The sequence below is a fragment of the Phyllobates terribilis genome, unplaced genomic scaffold (genome assembly GCF_046119375.1).
Source record: "Phyllobates terribilis strain yellow unplaced genomic scaffold, ASM4611937v1 Scaffold_5__5_contigs__length_657084704, whole genome shotgun sequence".
Lineage (NCBI taxonomy): Eukaryota > Metazoa > Chordata > Amphibia > Anura > Dendrobatidae > Phyllobates > Phyllobates terribilis.
The window spans coordinates 151,943,298-151,961,606 of record NW_027362765.1 but is presented as its reverse complement, the minus strand read 5'-3'; the positions used below and the strand labels follow the sequence as shown (position 1 = coordinate 151,961,606).

Below are 18,309 nucleotides of genomic sequence, written 5' to 3'. Positions count from 1 at the left end.
AAAAATTAAACATGCGCTACAAAACGCCGTCAGTAGCAAGGTCCACCTGACCACCGATGCGTGGACCAGTAAGCATGGACAGGGACGATACCTTTCCCTCACTGCCCATTGGGTAAATGTTGTGGAGCCGGGTACAGATCTTGAGAGTGGCGCTGTACGTGTTCTGCCAACTCCAAGGATTGCAGGAATCCAGTCTGTACACATTGACTCCTCCTCATACTCCAGTTCCTCTGAATCAGCGCTGCAGGAGCCGTCACGGTCTACCTCAACATCGACCCGTGAACGGTTACATGTTATGATGACCGATATGAGCACAGCCGTGGCCAGATGTCAACAGGCCGTATTAAAATTAATTTCTTTGGGGAATCGAAGCCACACAGCGCAGGAGCTCTGGAATGCCATCAAGCAGCAGAGCGACGTGTGGTTTGTGCCAGCGAATCTCCAGCCAGGCATGGTAGTGTGTGACAATGGCCGAAATCTGGTGGCAGCTCTGGGCCTAGGCAACCTCACTCACATCCCATGTCTAGCACATGTGCTCAACTTGGTCGTGCAGAGTTTTTTGAGGGACTATCCGGATCTTGATGCACTGCTTCACAAGGTCCGCATAGAGTGCGCTCACTTGCGGCATTCCAGCAACGCAAGATCACGCATTGCAGCTCTGCAGCGCCGATTACGTCTTCCGGAACATCGCATTATATGTGACCTACCCACCAGGTGGACTTCAACGTTACATATGTTGGAGAGGTTGTGTGAGCAGCAGGCAGCAGTAATGGAGTACCAGCTGCAGCAGGCGCAAACAAGTCGCAGTGCGCGCCGTTCACACTTCACCACCACTGAGTGGGCCTCTCTGAAGGACATTTGCCACGTTTTGCGTGCCTTCGATTATTCCACGCGGATGGCGAGTGCAGATGATGCACTAGTCAGCATGACTATCCCCCTTATCTGCCTGCTTGAAAAAACACTGCAAGCACTAAGGGACGAGGTTTTGGAAGAGGTGGAGGATGAGGAGTCACAAATGCCATCTGCTTCTCTACAGTCTGCGCAACGTGGTTCCTCACAAAGGCCTAGGCAGGGGACACTTTGTGAGGAGGATGAGGAGGAGTCAATGGATGAGGAAGACATCTGTCCAGAGGAGGGAGGTACACAATGCTCTAGTAGTCAGTATCTAGAACGAGGGTGGGGTGATGCAGAGCAGGCAGAGATCACGCCTCAAGCAGGGGACAGCGTTTCTTGGCCAGTTGGCAGTCTGCAGCACATGGTTGATTTCATGCTGCAGTGCCTGAGAAATGACCGCCGCATCGCCCACATTCTCAACACGGCTGATTATTGGGTGTCCACCCTCCTAGATCCTCGCTACCGGGACAACTTACAAAGCCTCATAACACCATTGAACTGGGAGCGTAAAATGCGGGAGTACCAAGATGCACTGGTGCATTCCATCATGTTCTCCATTCCAACCGAGAGCAGTGCTGCTAGTGCTTTACAAAGCAGCTCAGTGCGTCGAGGCAGTGGAGGAAGCTCTGCACAAAGAGGGAGCAGAAGCTGCGCCTCAGCACAAGGCAAGACCAGTATGGCCCAAATGTGGCAAAGTTTTGTGTCCCCGCCGCCACAAATGTCTACACCATCACAGACGGCTCCAGTCAGCAGGAGGCAACGTTTCCGTCAGATGGTGACAGACTACATGTCTTGCCCTCTCAGTGTACTCCCAGATGGCTCTTCTCCCTTCAAGTTTTGGGTCTGTAAGCTGGATACATGGCCAGAGCTTAGTCAGTATGCATTGGAGGTGCTAGCTTGCCCTGCTGCTAGTGTATTATCGGAACGCGTCTTTAGTGCCGCAGGTGGTGTACTAACAGACCGTCGCATGCGACTATCCTCCGATAACGTTGACCGGCTTACTTTTCTAAAAATGAACAAGGCCTGGATCTCTCATGAATTTGCCAGTCCTCTTCCAGAATAAATAATTGGTTGGAAACAGTATCCAGGTCTCCTGTTGTGTTCATGTTTCTACCACCTGAACTGTAATCCCTGAGCTCCAACACCGCCAATTGGCGCTCGGAAGTGCTGTCTGCACAGTCAACACTTGCTGCCGTGTTATTGGGGTTCAGTAACGTCAGCTGTTCCCCTGCTGTGCGGACGGCAATTTCTCCTGCTCTGTCCTCATTCACACTACTACTACAGATTTTAAAGTTGCTCCAATTACACCTCTGGCTCCTCTGTTTTCAGTATTATCCCTGAGCTCCAACACTGCCAGTTGGCGCTCGGAAGTGCTGTCTGCACAGTCAACACTTGCTGCCGTGTTATTGGGGTTCAGTAACGTCAGCTGTTCCCCTGCTGTGCGTACGGCAATTTCTCCTGCTCTGTCCACATTCTCACTACTACAGATTTTAAAGTTGCTCCAATTACGCCTCTGGCTCCACTCTGTTTTTAGTATTTACCCTGGGTTCCAGCACCGCCAGCTGTTTCCCAGCAGTGTCTTTGGCACGGGTACTCCCTCCTGCCCAGCCTGGTTCCAGCACGTCAGCAGTTTCCGGGTAGTGTCAACATCACTTTGCCTCCAATGCGTTGTCCTGTCATGTTGCGGTCGGGTTAGCCGACTCTATGGTGCCTGCAGTTTAGGTGACTCCTATGTGGGCTGCGGGATCTGGCAATGAAGGTTGGTTCCATAGTGCCAATAAGACAAGCACCCCCTGTAGGACTGTGGGTTTCGGTAACTGCGGCCGGCTCGCGGCTTTGCAACTTTTTTTTACATGGGTACCTTCTGCTACCCATCCGGGTTCCAGTACCGTCAGCTGGTTCTCGGCAGTGCCTTTGGCTTAGGTGCCTCCTTCTCGGTATCCAAGTTCCACCAACGTCTGCTGGTCCTTGGTAGTGCTTTCTGGCACAGGTACCTCCTGCTTAGTAACCGAGTTCCAGTACCGTCAGCTGGTCTTCGGTAGTTCCATTGGCTCTTGTACCTTCTGCTACCCATCCGGGTTCCAGTACCGTCAGCTGGTCCTCGGTACTTCCATTTTCTCTTGTACCTTCTACTACCCATCCGGGTTCCAGTACCGTCAGCTGGTTCTCGGGAGTGCCTTTGGATTAGGTGCCTCCTTCTCGGTATCCAAGTTCCACCAACGTCTGCTGGTCCTTGGTAGTGCTTTCTGGCACAGGTACCTCCTGCTTAGTAACAGAGTTCCAGTACCGTCAGCTGGTCTTTGGTAGTTCCATTGGCTCTTGTACCTTCTGCTACCCATCCGGGTTCCAGTACCGTCAGCTGGTTCTCGGTAGTTCCATTTGCTCTTGTACCTTCTGCTACCCATCCGGGTTCCAGTTCCGTCAGCTGGTTCTCGGCAGTGTCTTTGGCACGGGTACTCCCTCCTGCCCAGCCTGGTTCCAGCACGCCAGCTGTTTCAGGGTAGTGTCAACGTCACTTTGCCTCCAATGCGTTGTCCTGTCGTGTTGCGGTCGGGTTAGCCGACTCTATGGTGCCTGCAGTTTAGGTGACTCCTATGTGGGCTGCGGGATCTGGCAATGAAGGCTGGTTCCATAGTGCCAATAGGACAAGCACCCCCTGTAGGACTGTGGGTTTTGGTAACTGTGGTCGGCTCGCGGCCTTGCAACTTTTTTTTACATGGGTACCTTCTGCTACCCATCCGGGTTCCAGTACCGTCAGCTGGTTCTCGGTAGTTCCATTGGCTCTTGTACCTTCTGCTACCCATCCGGGTTCCAGTACCGTCAGCTGGTTCTCGGCAGTGCCTTTGGCTTAGGTGCCTCCTTCTCGGTATCCAAATTCCACCAACGTCTGCTGGTCCTTGGTAGTGCTTTCTGGCACAGGTACCTCCTGCTTAGTAACCAAGTTCCAGTACCGTCAGCTGGTCCTCGGTAGTTCCATTGGCTCTTGTACCTTCTGCTACCCATCCGGGTTCCAGTACCATCAGCTGGTTCTCGGCAGTTCCTCAGCCTTCTTGTACCTTCTGCTACATTTCCAAGTTCAAGCTTTTTGAAATGGTTCTTGGTAATCACTCTGGATCTCCGTGACGAGGACCTTGAAGACGAGGACCCTGAAGACCACCCCGAAGAAGACGAGGACCCCGAAGACGAGGACCCTGAAGATGAGGACCCTGAAGACCAACCCGAAGAAGACGAGGACCCCGAAGACGACGACCCTGAACACGAGGACCCTGAAGACCACCCCGAAGAAGACGACGACCCTGAACACGAGGACCCTGAAGACCACCCCGAAGAAGACGACGACCCTGAACACGACGACCCTGAAGACCACCCCGAAGAAGACCAAGAAGATGACCCTGAAGAAGTTGACCAAGAGGACAAAGAAGATGAAGACAACCACCAAGATACAGAAGAACAAGAGACAGAAAACCAAGAAGCAGAAGTACAAGAAGCTGCAGAACAAAAAGCGGAAGAACATTAAGCATAAGACTAAAAATCAGAGTAACAGATAATATCTAAATTATAAGCAGTAGATGACTAAGCAGTGTATGGGGGTGAGTCCGTTCCTCCTCGTGGTGCCCCTGGAAAAGACCTGCTGCTGCAGGCCAAACTGAACGCGGACAAATCCTGTTGTAAATCTTTTGTGACGGGCAGAACAAAAGGTGTAATGTTCAAACTTTTATAGATAACAACTACAGGAATGCCTGTCACAAATAAGAATATGATGAAGAAGAAGAATATGAAGAAGATGAAGTAGAATATGAAGAAGAATAATAGTTGAATAAGAAGAATATGAAGAATGTAAAAAAAAAAAGAATAATACGAAGAAGGTGAAGAAGAAGATGAAGAAGGTGAAGAAGAAGTTGATGAAAAAGATGCTGATGCTGAGGATGATGAAGGAGAAAGAGTGGGAGAAGTAAAAAAAGAAGGTGAAGAGCATGGAAGTAGTGAAACATAAATATCTGACAAAACCTAAAAATACTTAACATAGTCAATATTTCCGTAACTCCGAACATCTTAAAAAAAAGTATTAATTCCTGCTATTCCATTTGATTGGGCTAAACCTCTATGCCTTTATTGTCTCCCCCACCTCCCCCAATACATTCTACATTATTCTTAGTTGTTTTCCTTCATGTAGAATTAACCTACAAGGAAAGAAAGGGTTTATTTTCATTCCGATATTTCTGTCCCATTGACTTGCATTGGTTTCCGGTATCGGAATCGGCAATATCCGATACTTTTTGGGTATCGGTCTGATCCAATCCGATATTTCCCGATATCGGAAGGTATCGCTCAACACTATTCATGATTGGTCTATTTTCCATTTTTTCACTTTCATATTTTCTTCCCCTTCTTCCAGGAGCCATAACTTTTTTGTTTGAGGGCTTGTTTGCAGTGGTCAAAATTTTTTTATCCTGGCATTTTGATTTTTTTTTTCTCGTTATGCTGTTTACCAATTAAATTAATCTGATTTATATTTTGAAAGATCAGACTTTTACAAATGCGATACCAAATGTGAATTTTAATATTTTTTTTAATTGCTTTATTTTTAATGGGGCAAAAGGGGAGTGATTTGAACTTTATTTTTTATGTTTTTCATAATTTAAAAATAAAAATCCGCTTTTTACTGTATTTGTTATTTACCTCAAGGGACTTGAAGCTGCGATCGTCTGATTGCTTGTACTATACATAGCAGTGTGCTAGCAGTGCTATGTATAGCGAAAATCATTGTCTCGTATGAACATGCCGTGATGGCAACCCCTTGGTGCCCTGTGATTACGTCACAGACACGCCAATGGGCTCTTGGAATAAGTCCTGAAAATGGACGTCACCTCCCTGAAACAGGGCCTCATCCATGAGTTTTATTTTTTGGCTGAGCTGATCTCTGCTCGCCAAACTTTCTCTTTTTTCAATGCCCACTGACAGTCTCTTTCCAGCTCGTCGCTTCTCTTTGGACCTGGTGAGGGAGCGCAATGTTAGTGAGCATTGAAAAAACTATAACGCTGTGAGCATGGACCACACATGCTCAGTAGAGCAGGGACTAGCCTAGCCTCTTAACTGGGCTGAAGAGTCATTTCAGGGTGGTGACAGTAGCTGGTGCGGGGTTAGTCCCCTGATGATGTCCCGTTTGAGAAACCCCAGTGCATGCTGGGATATTCAAACGAAATGTTATCGGAAGTAAAAAAAACAGATAGGAGAGGCAACGGTAGGGAATGTTTAATTGGAGTGCATTAGAAAAATAGGTTATTAAATTAAATAGGTAGACATTTAGTATGAAATTCACCTTTTGGTTTCAGTCAACCCCTTTTTAAGGGCAATTTCTGTGTTGCATGTTTCCCTGGTGTATCGCCCCCCGCACTCCTTCCCCTCTTTTCTAGTTATTGATGAGGCATAGCTAGGGAAGCCGTTTTACATACAATGCTACATTGCTATAAGCTGCACAGGCATTTCACTGGCTGCATCATTGGCTATGTTACCAAGATTTTATTGTTATTCTAGGTATAGGAGACAAATTTTTAAATTTTGGAATCAATTTTGACCACTGCCCATAAGACCCAGTTATTTTGATGTTTTCCCTAGTAGAAAAAGGCAGACAATTCATAATTTCAATGGTCTTTGCCATTTCAACAAACTTTACATAAATCAGTAGTACAAGTGGATATAATAATCAAATAAATCTCCTTCTTTCTTCACTTATGATCAGCTCTTTCTATCTCCATTGCCTCGTGAATATACCTTTCACTCAGAAAAACAGCTAAAATCCGTGTTAGTCAAAACAAGATAGACTGCTAGCCCACTTAGGGGTCAGATTACAGCTTGCTTGTAAAGACTATGGTGAAAGAGGGAGGCAGACTTGTGCTACTGCTTTCTAGCAGCAAGTGTTTATCTTGCCCTAGAGTTGTGTTCGCAGCCACACTGCTTAGTACTTGCGTATAATGTCCTCCATGCTTTTGCTGCTTCTAATCATGTGCTGCATAGACACAGGAACACAGGAGAGCGGGAATCCTTTCTATCTGTGTGTGCTGTGTGCAGGAGACATCAGAGTAGCTAGTCTGCACCCTCTAGCTCAGAGACAACTGAAAACTAAAGATACAAGTCATACAGCGTCCAGAAAGTGTTATTCCTCATGTACACACATGACAGTTTATTCTGAAAAGATACACCTTAATTGAATTCCATTTTTAGTATGAATTTACTTTGAGTATAAGTATTGGGTTGCACACTTTATTAAAGGCAAAATTCCATGCTCGATTTGTACGTAGAATAGCCATGAGTACATCCTCTAGTGGAGAGCAATTAAGAGCAGCCCATCTTGCGCCCTCTAAAGAACAGACGGTGATAATAATGTTAGTGCACACTCACAGCACTTGCAGTGGAATACACTCGATTCATATCGTATCAGCACAAAATCATAAATATGTTACCCTCTGATGGCAGCTTCAAGCAACCCAGCAATCAGTTATTTCGTTCCCCTGGGTGCCAAACCATATCTTGGTATACACATATACTTTTGCTTAAAGCGCACCTGTCAGCAGGATTGTGCCCCATAAACTACATGCACTGTCAGGTGGGTGACATTACACTGATTAAAATGATACCTTGGTTGATGAAATCCGTCCTGTGGTTCTTGTGTAATCTTCACTTTCATTTTGGAGATAATGATATGTTCGTGCTTCGGGGCGGCCTGTGGGGGGGGCGATCTATCTGGTGCTGCTTACATATTCACCTGTATGCTCTTATGACAGCTCACTCATTGTTCACTGACCTGCCTCCTATTTTACCTAGCCCCGCACTACTAGATGCATTATGTAAAATAGGAGGCAGGTCAGTGAACGGTCAGTGAGCTGTCAGAAGGCATACAGATAGAGCGCCCCCGCAGGCCGCCCCAGTACACGAGCATATCATTATCTTCAAACTGAAAGTAAAGATTACACAAGAACCACAGGACGGATTTCATTAACCAAGGTATCATATTAATCAGTGTAATGTTGCCCACCTGACAGTATATGTGGTTTACTGAGCACAATCCTGCTGACAGGTGCGCTTTAACACTAGAACTACTGATGGAGTCATTTTGACTCCTTTCGTTTTTTATTTCTCTTCTGTGACTACATTTTTCAGAATTCCGGCTTGAAACTCGGTGACTTTTCCTCAAATATGATGTGAAAAAAGATTTTGTGAGAATAAATAATTTTGGTGAAAAATTTGCGCGTTTTTTTCAAAATTTACCAAGAACTACTGAAGGGAGTCATTTTGACTCCCTACTATATTTTGAGGTCCTTTTGTCACTAAATGTTGCTATAAAGTTTTGTGCATAATTTTTTCACTCTGTCTTATTTACCCTGATGTTCATATAGATGTAGTTCAATTTACATGTCAACTTTTCACATTTTCCTTGTGTTTTACCTGCTTGTATTACTGTGTAATGCTGAACAAAATAGCTTGTTTACTCTAGGCTCTTATCTTATGCTAATGAAGGGTGGTGTTTTTCTAAGGTCCTAGCAGGAGACCGTATTCTGGATAGTAACTTTACTTTCAGTTCAGCTGAAGAGACAAAGAGAACAGACGCAGACATACGAGCTCTGAAGACTCATACAGGTATGAATTGTTATGAAATAGTTTAGCTGTCTGTCAACTGATTCAGCCCACCTACTTTTGAAGGTGGCAGAACAGTTATTATTTCTTTTAGTTTTCATTTCATTTCTATATTTCAGCAGGGAACTATATAGAATTATGGAATTTGTGAGGAATATGGAGAGAAGACGTTTGATAAAGCCTCAGGATATTCTGGCTACTTTGCAATCCATACCGGAGGATGAATCGGAATCCGAATTGCAGGAACATGTATTTGATTCTGACAGTGATGAAGATTTCATTCCTCAGAACATATCAAGTGAATCTGAAGACTCAGAAGGAACAAATCCAGAAGGTAAGTAGTTATGTGTATTTATTTGTTCTTCCACACACTGAGTTAGGGCCTGTGCACACTAGCAGAATTCTGGCTGAATAGCCATCTGGATATTCTTGCCGCAATACAGGCCGTACCTGCCCGCTCATGCCTGAAGCTCCGCTCCGAACCGCGGGCTGGAGCCGCTGTCAGGGACAGAGCAGCGCTTGCTTACGCGCGAGCACGGCTCCGTCCCAAACAGCGGCTCCAGCCCGGGGTTCGGAGCGGAGCTTCAGGTATGAAACTCCGCTCTGTACCTGTGCGGGCAGGTACGGGCCGGATTGTGGTGAGAATATCTGGTCGGATATTCCGCCGCTAATCCAGCCAGTGTGCACGGACCCTTACAAAACAAAAATTCTAAATATTCATCAACTTTTTTACAGATATTCCAAGCACATCAACTGGGGATCGGGCTCATGCAGTTATGTTGCCTCGTGACCATCCTCCTGGTCGTGGACAGAAAAAATCAGCAAAACGTCCCAGAAATGAAAGAACAACAGATAACGATGGCGGCGAAGGTAATGCAACAACAAACACCAGAGAAGGCGAATCTGAAGGAATACTAGTTTCAGCGGATGGTATTCAATGGAAACCTGTTGAAATTGGAGAACACTTGCCTGGTAGGCGTGACAGCCAAAATATTCTTCGAGAAGCACCTGGCCCTACAGGATACGCCAGAAGAAATATCATTATCGATAGTCCTTTGAGTGCATGGCGTTTATTTTTTGATTCATATATATTGACACATCTAAAGAACTGTACGCTTGCACAAGCATGCAGGAACAATAATTTACAGTTTACTCTATCTGATGAGGAGCTAGATGCATTCATTGCGATATTCTATGCTCGTGGAGTATCTGGCACGAACAGTCACTCGATTAGCAGTATTTGGTGTAATGACTGGGGAATACCGTTTTGCAAAGCGACAATGTCTAGGGACCGCTTTGTTGAAATTATGAGGTTTCTCAGATTTGATGAGAAATCTACTCGATCGGAGAGACTGCAAACGGACAAGTTTGCTCTATTTTCTACTGTGTGGGACAGGTTTATTGAAAATTGTATTGCGTGTTACAAACCTGGCCCATACATAACGGTGGATGAGCAACTTTTCCCAAGCAAAACTAGGTGTCCATTCACGCAGTACATGCCTTCTAAACCAGATAAATATGGCCACAAATATTGGCTAGCTGTTGATAAGAGGAGCAAATATCTGGCAAATGGCTTCCCTTATCTAGGCAAAGATGACACACGCCGTGCTGAGGACCGTTTAGCTGACCATGTGGTAATGAAGTTATTGGACCCGTTTTTGAAAAAAGGTCGCAATGTTACAACCGATAATTATTTTACTTCAGTAAAATTAGCTAAACAGCTAAAAAGCAAAGGAACAATCATCGTGGGAACACTGAACAAGATAAGGCGAGAAGTGCCTAAAGAAATAAAATCCATGAAAGAGGAATTGTACAACACTAAAGTGTTTAGAAATGAAGACAATTTTACACTTACAGTATATCAAGGAAAGCCCAACAAAAATGTTGTCATTTTGAGTTCCGTCCATCCAGATGTTGTTGTTGCGTCTGATTCCGCTAAAAAAACTCCAGAAACGGTAAAGTTTTACAATGAAACAAAATATGGAGTAGATGTAGTGGATCAGATGGCATGAAAATATACCACACGAACATGCACAAGGAGATGGCCTGTTCATGCATTTGAAAATGCCTTAGACTTTGCGGGTATAAATGCATGGATAATATTCAAGGAGATTACCCACCAAAAAATGTCACGCAAGGCATTTTTGCAAACGCTTGTGAGAGAGTTGAGTGGTCCTTATGTCACAGATAGGGAAAAGGGTTCCACATCCCAAGTTTCTACATGCTCAGAAGTGATGGTTCAAACAAAATTTTGCCAGATCAAAGAAAAGTGCAAGAAAAATAGATCTGTCGGAAATTGTAAGACTTGTGGTAAGTCTTTGTGTGGGCAATGTACTGCCATAAATCAAAGGCAATGCCTAAAATGCGAAACACCAAATGTTTAGAAGGTGAATTCTGCGCCATATTTTCATTTTTATGCTCCTCCACCTACATTTTCTCTGCTTTTTGTTCTTCAGTTGTTGTTTATATGTGTGCACTTGAATAAAAAAAAATGTTTGAAAAACGTCTATTATAATTATTGTTATTTTCTGTAGAAAAATAAGAAAAGCAGAAAAACAACAATCAAAAGCATTACTGTTGGATCTCACAATAATAATACATTACAAAAAATATAATTATTAATAAATAACCACAAATGAAACTCTAAAAATAAACGAAAACAAGCAAGGAGTCAAAATGACTCCTTTCAGTAGTTCTAGGCGGGGTCACGAGTCCAGTAGTCCTAGTGTTAAGTGATCTCTAGAGATAAATTGCTTTGATATTGCTCTAATATAATATATCTTCAAATTATTTTCATTACATCCTATGTAGTGAAGAGGTAGCCACCATGTTAAAAAAAAAAATGCACAAAAATCTAAAAGAAATTGCTAGCTGATCGGTTTTGAAGAGATTTCAAGCTACCTGCTGCATTTCTTTGGACAGCAATACTACAGCTATATTTTGTAGTGAGCTATAAAGCCAAGGTTGTTTCGTAGCATTATTTATTTGTAAAATATGTAATATGACTTTTAAAGTGAATCGGCATTTTCAGAGAAAACATGATTGAAGACTGGCCCGGAACTATAGAGAGATACGTGACTAATTCATTGCCATCCCCAGCCGGCTTCTTGTCGCTCTGGAGCATGTGATTGACAGGTCTCTTCCATGTGTTTACATAAGAAGATACCTGTCAATCATCAGGCGTGGTGCCGGGAAAAGTCAACTCTCCAACATATGTTTTCTCTGAAACGCCTAAGCATAAAACATACCTGGCTGCCATCATGCAGCCAGGCTATGATTAATTCTGGCCGCCCAAATCGAGTGACAGATTCCGTTTAACCTGCTATATCGTTTTCATATTTGTTTTCTGTTAAACACAGCATTTTATAAAGCATACATGAAAATAAACAGATATCTTGTGTTTTTTAGTGGGATTACTGAATGCTACCAGAGAGACTTTTATGTCTCTGGAAACATCAGCTGACAAAAAATCGGGGCTGCAGGTATTTATTACTGTGCCTATTACAAAATTTGTGTAGAATTCATTTGTTGGGCATGCAAGAAAATGTATGTTTTAATTTTTTTTTTTTTCATTGTTCTTTTTTAAACGGTTAACACAGAAGTACCATGAATTAAACCAAGGATGAGACCACACATGGTGACTAGCGACTTTCAGCCAAAACTCAGTGCATTGGCCTTTAGCGGCACATTTTTGATTCACAGTCATGCGGCCAATGGCCAGTCCAGAGGCAGAACTTCAACCACTTTGCCAGCCACAATGTGTGCTTTCTCCTTAAGGTGTGCTGAATACAAATGCACGTCACAATTTTTAGATTTAGATTTTTTAAATAATTAGAGACCATGTATCATTGCCTTTACATTTCACAAATACTGGCTACTTTGTGTTGCTATATCACATAAAATATAAATAAAATACATTTAAGTTTATTTCCTGTGGCTGAGATAATCTTATAAATGTTCCTCTGCTGTGTACTGTGTAAGGGCCGTTCCTGACCATACAGGAACATGGTCTGATCATACCACATCTCCTGGACAGGGGAGGACGCAAAAGAGAGTATACTGACAGGACATCATGGTAATTCTAATTCTTTCTTTGAGGTAAATATGTTTGAAATCAGACAGGTAAATGTTATTCCTTACAGAAAGCAGTAGCTGCGATCACCTGCTGTGCTATCTGTATCCTCTCTTTTGCTTCCTCCACTGCCCAGGAGATGTGGTATGATCAGACCATGTTCCTGCACAGTCAGACCCAGCCATTACACAGTACACAGCAGAGGAACATTTAGGCTATGTGCCCACGATGCTGAAATGCTCAGGATTTTTTCCTGAGCGTTTCTGCATCTCCCTGGCAGAAAAAAACGCATGCGGATTGTACATGCGTTTTCCTGCCAGGGACATGTGGAAGTGAAGCGTTCTTCACTTGCATTTCTGCATGCGGGTTGACAAGCGCTTTCCAAGCGATTTTAGCATCACTTGGAAAGTGGAAAGCTGGCTTGTTTCCCTCTGTCCCGGCTGCTGGCAGCAGTACACTGAAGGACCTGCCGACGTCAGCGTCGCGTGACCCGTCACATGACTCTGACGTCAGCGCAGGTCCTTCATTCCATCGCGAAGTGTCGGGAAGCAAGTAGGAGCGCAGAGCGGGCCGCCAGAAGGTAATTGTACATTTATTTTTTATTTTATTCTTTTTTTACAGCTTTTTTTAATGGTACCTGGGTGTGGAGGAGAGTCTCCTGTCCTCCACACCCGGGTACCATCCGCACATTAGAACGCGCCAATTACGCTAGTACAGATGCAGTCTTGCGGAATTGGCGCGTTCTAATGCAAGTCAATGGCGGCGAAAACGCAGTACTTCCGCAAAATAATTGGTAGTGCTGCGTTTTTTTCCGCAATGATAATCCGCAGCGGAAATTTCCGCATCATGTGCACAGCACATGTGGATTATCATTGGGGAACATGGCAGGTCTTCTACCATGAGTTTTTTAAGCGTTTCTGCATCGTTTTTGCTGCTGCGGAAACGCTTAAAAAACGCATCGTGGGCACACAGCCTTATAAGATTCTCTCAGCCAGGAACATTTTTTTAACACATCCAATTGTTGAAGTTATTATTATTCCAAGATCCAAAATGTACTTTGTTTTTTTGGACAACCCCTTTAAGAAAATGGTACCAATCAAAAATATAATAGAAAGAAGTTTCAATTTCAAGTACTCTGTGGCATAATTTCTCTTTCTCGCTTGGCAGATAACATCACATAACTTTTTTTTAGAATGTACTAAATTAATTGCAGTTCTTGGCATTTTTCTGGTGATTTCATGTACAATCCCAAAATATCAAAACTGTTTTGTTCTTAGCATGAGTGACCTTTCATAGTCAATATGATCATAGTTCAGAACCTAGTGAATAATATCAGCTTACATATACTTAGGCCCCGATTCATCATTGCCTTTTCCACCTGTTTTTTGTCTAGTTTTGTGTGTTGTGCGCATTTTTTGTTGTAGTTGTTTATACCCAATTCATTATTCTATTTGCGCCGTTTTTAAGTTGATTTTATATGTGCTCACCTGTGGATTTTTTTGCTTTGTGAGTGAAGTTTAGTGATTCCAGATATGATATTTTCGCCTGATTCAGCAATTGTGATTTTATAAAAATGTGCAAAATTTTCTGCAACTCCAGTCCCCACCCCCCATAGTGTACTTTTGAGTACACCTGTATTTTGACGCAATTTTTTATGCCATTTTGTGAAATGTGCGACTTTTCGCGCCCAACAATTGAAAAACAGTTTGAGACAGAAAATATAAAAATGACATGCTCCATTTTGAAGAATTTGGTGGCAAACACGACACCACAAGACAAAAAGAAAAGCGACTGAAAAACCGCAAGTGATAAATCAGTGCCTTAGGGTATAATTGTTAGCAGTGATTATAGTAAACATCTTGCACACTCTCCATATTGTCGCTTGTGCACCTTGCCTGATATGTCTTGCAATTCAGTTTATGCTTGTCTGGTTTAATTAAGCCAATGGCTAGTCATAACTTTTGCAGTAATGTAGCGACTGAGTAATCTGAGCTTTTTGATCTATTGCTGAATTCTGATTTTTTTGCGAGGAACTTCTTGTCTCACATATTGTATGTGTTTGTTGGTGTACTCGGTTATATATATAATTGGTAAATAAAAAGAGTTGTGAGCTTTTAAATTCACTAAATTTTCCCTTTTATGTTCAAGGAGGAACAAGCAACATGAGCTGGAGTTTTCTGACACGTCTGTTAGAAGAAATCCATAATCATTCGACATTTGTTGGAAAGATTTGGCTGACTGTACTGATAGTTTTCCGCATTGTTCTGACGGTTGTGGGAGGAGAATCCATTTACTATGATGAACAGTCTAAGTTTGAGTGCAACACTGATCAGCCTGGATGTGAGAACGTTTGCTATGATGCCTTTGCCCCCCTTTCTCATGTTCGGTTTTGGGTATTTCAGATTATCTTGGTGGCCACGCCACCTCTGTTGTACTTGGGCTATGCTATTCACAAAATTGCAAAAATGGAGGAGCGTAACGAGTATGACAGGAAGGCCAGGGTTAGAGCATTGTCTTTGCGCTGGAAGCAAAATCGCGCTCTTGAAGAAGTGGAAGATGACAACGAAGAGGACCCCATGATGTATCCAGAGACTGAATTGGGCAGCGACAGAGGGAAAATAAGCCATAACAAGATAAAACACGATGGACGAAGGCGGATAAGAGCTGATGGACTTTTAAGAATTTATGTCCTTCAGTTGTTGGTTAGGACCATTTTTGAGATTGGATTTTTGGCTGGCCAATATTTCTTGTATGGATTTGAAGTGATTACAAGATATGAATGCCACAGGCAACCTTGTCCACATACAGTGGACTGTTTTATATCCCGGCCCACTGAGAAGACCATTTTCTTGTTAATAATGTATGGAGTAAGCTGCCTGTGCCTGCTCCTGAATGTTTGGGAGATGCTTCATCTTGGGTTTGGGACCATACGGGATGCACTTAATAACAGAGGGAAACAAGTGGATGATTCCTCATCATATAATTATCCTTTCTCATGGAATACACCTTCAGCTCCCCCTGGATATAACATAGCTGTGAAACCAGATCAGATCCACTACACAGAACTTACAAATGCCAAAATGGCTTATAAACAGAACAGAGCCAATATTGCCCAGGAACAGCAGTATGGTAACAGCGAGGACAGTATTCCCACTGAACTAGAACACCTTCACCGGGAGGTCCGTGTGGCTCAGGAACGCCTGGAATCTGCTATCCAAGCTTACAGTAGCCATAATAACCCACCTTCCACCAAAGAGAAGAAGCCCAAGAAAGGCTCAAGTAAGAGCAGTGTCAGCAGCCGGTCTGGAGATGGAAAGACCTCTGTGTGGATTTGATAATGCACCAGCAGAAAGTTATGACTTACAGTCTCCGGGAGGAGCAGACAGCTGAGTGATATCTTCCATTCCTGTAAATATTTTTACTCTTATACAAGACGGCCATTTCTTTTATATGATGAAAGGATTGGAGGGGAAAAAGCCATGGATTATGCAGTCTGTTCTCTTGGCTCATGAAGCTTTGACTGTGACCTGCAATCTATCACAAAGTACATTCCTGGTCTTTATTATATTCTGGCATATGGAATGCCGAACGTTTTTTATACATCTATTTTATTCTATATTCTTTTATACATAATTCATTTCTAGTTTTTTTTTTCCATTTAGTATTGAAGGGCGGGTAATTTATCAAAGTTGGTATGCTAGTAAACTGGTTAATTATAATATGATCAAGCAGCTTTTGTTTATTAGTTTTGTAGCTGCAAATTACTGGATAAATTACTGCCTTTACCCCTCTGCTGCCAGACTGCCTCTCAGGTGTCAGCCGTGGCCCTAAAAGTGCCTTGTATTGTTATGCAGAGTGCTGTTTGTATGTGAACCTGTCATGTACTTTTTGCCCCCAAACTGCCACCACTATCATACACTTTCTAAATTATGCGTGGCAACCCAAACAGACGCTTAATTTTGATTAAAACAACTTTTAATATCCTCTCACTTAATATGCATACTACCTGTCCAAGCTGATGCTGATGCTTAAAGAGGGTATTCCCATCTCCAAGATCCTATCCCGATATGTTGTAGGTATAATAATAATAATATTAGAAAATAATTCCAATTAGAAATGTTTTCTTATAGTTCTTCTGATTAGCTATGTTGCTTCTCCAATGTGCAGGGCATTGCAGTAGCTTAGATATCCATGGTTACTAACAACTAACTGTCATTATATGAGTGGTCATAACCATGGATACCTAAGCTACTGCAATGCCTGCACATGGGGTAAGCGATATAGAGAACCAGAAGAACTATACTACATTTCTAATTATAGGTGTTTGCTAATATTATTATTATTATTATTATTACTATTACACTTACTACATATTGGGGATAGGATCTTGGAGATGGGAATCCCCTTTAATTTTTAATTCCTGCTAGTGCCTTGTGCAAATTACCAGTTTGCATTTAAGGAAGTGTAGACAATTTGGAAAAAAGTCAATTAATCTGGCCGCACTCTAATCCCACCCAGTCTGGCATGATTGACATTCATGAGGAAGGTCTTGGAATGATGTAGGCTACCAAGCACACTTTTAGTAGAGCAGTAGAAGGGAATAGTGGTGGTGGTGGCAGTGTGGGAGGCAAAAAGCACCTGATGGATTCCCTTAAATATAATGTATTGTTCTTATTTTATATCAACATAGCTGACCTCACAGGATAGATTGTTCATGAAACATACCGCAATGGACAATTTATTCATTAACTTATAGTGTTTAGTTTATCAACTCTGTGAGAAAGGGGAAAGGCATGTATAGATGGAAACCAGATCCCCGACTTCCCCTTCCTACAAATTCATCAGATGTTTGTTATGGGATGCAGTAATTCTAGCTAACAGCCAAAGACATGACCGCTACATACAGAGAAATGGTATGTCTTTGTCTGAAAGTGTTGTTTTGTTTTGTTTTTTCTTTTATGTGAACAAGTGCCTCCCTTTTCTGTATCATTGTCTCGTTTCTTAAGATCATAATTTTATTATTATTTGAATGTTACAAACTATTAATGTGAAAGAAGCAAGTTTTATTTTTCTCAGTAAAGAGAATGAAACAATAGTCTTGGAAATGACACCTTTCAATGGCTAACAAAATATAAGAAATGTTGTTAAACAACAAGGCTTAAAGACAATTTGGGCTCCTTCATCAGGCAAGACCTGCGTTTTCTATATTGTTTGCTGTTAAACATCAGTTTTTATCAAGCTTATAACTGAGCAATAAAACTTCTTTTTCAGCTGGTTAACAGGATTCCAAACTCTTTTTTTTTATGTGTAAGAAACATTCTGAAGCATTCCCCATTGAAATTCTTTATGGTGGTTTATTTATTACAGGTAAGTACAGTAATGTTTTACTTAAAGGAAGCCTAGACACAACAGGGCATATATGGAGGCAAACAGAGTCTCTACAGTTCTGTAATAAGTAACATTTGCGCATTGTCAGATGCCATATAATACCTCCATAATAAAGCTTTTCATAAGACATGACATACCTGTTTTCCCTTCACCCATGACAGCACACCTTGAGAGAGGGATCCGCCCCACCAAGGACAGGAAACCGTCTGAAATAAAAGGGCGGTACCTCTCCCTCGCTTCAGTTGGTTTCCTGTCCTTGATGGGAACCTGTCTAAAGAAACGTGTCCTACTTACCTGGGCCTGTTCTGGTGTGGAAGAGCGGG

At 42.7% G+C, this 18,309-nt stretch overlaps 2 protein-coding genes across 8 annotated transcripts in view; one reads left to right on the top strand and one right to left on the bottom strand.

Annotated features, from left to right (window-relative positions):
• GJC1 (gap junction protein gamma 1) overlaps positions 1–18,309 on the top strand; it is a 143,042-nt gene that overhangs the window by 24,607 nt on the left and 100,126 nt on the right. The window contains exons 2-5 of one of the 6 annotated variants that reach the window (XM_073683212.1): positions 8,646–8,860; positions 9,262–9,396; positions 11,935–12,008; positions 14,747–14,902. In XM_073683212.1, coding sequence (XP_073539313.1) covers positions 8,646–8,860; positions 9,262–9,396; positions 11,935–12,008; positions 14,747–14,764 — 442 coding nt within the window. In that variant the 3' untranslated portion in view covers positions 14,765–14,902. Of the gene's footprint in view, positions 1–8,645; positions 8,861–9,261; positions 9,397–11,934; positions 12,009–14,746; positions 17,821–18,309 lie in introns of those variants that run through there. The other 5 variants (XM_073683210.1, XM_073683209.1, XM_073683208.1 and 2 more) reach the window with 5 other exon arrangements.
• Positions 1–18,309, bottom strand: part of HIGD1B (HIG1 hypoxia inducible domain family member 1B) — a 167,799-nt gene that overhangs the window by 131,124 nt on the left and 18,366 nt on the right. The gene's annotated exons all lie outside the window — the stretch shown is intronic.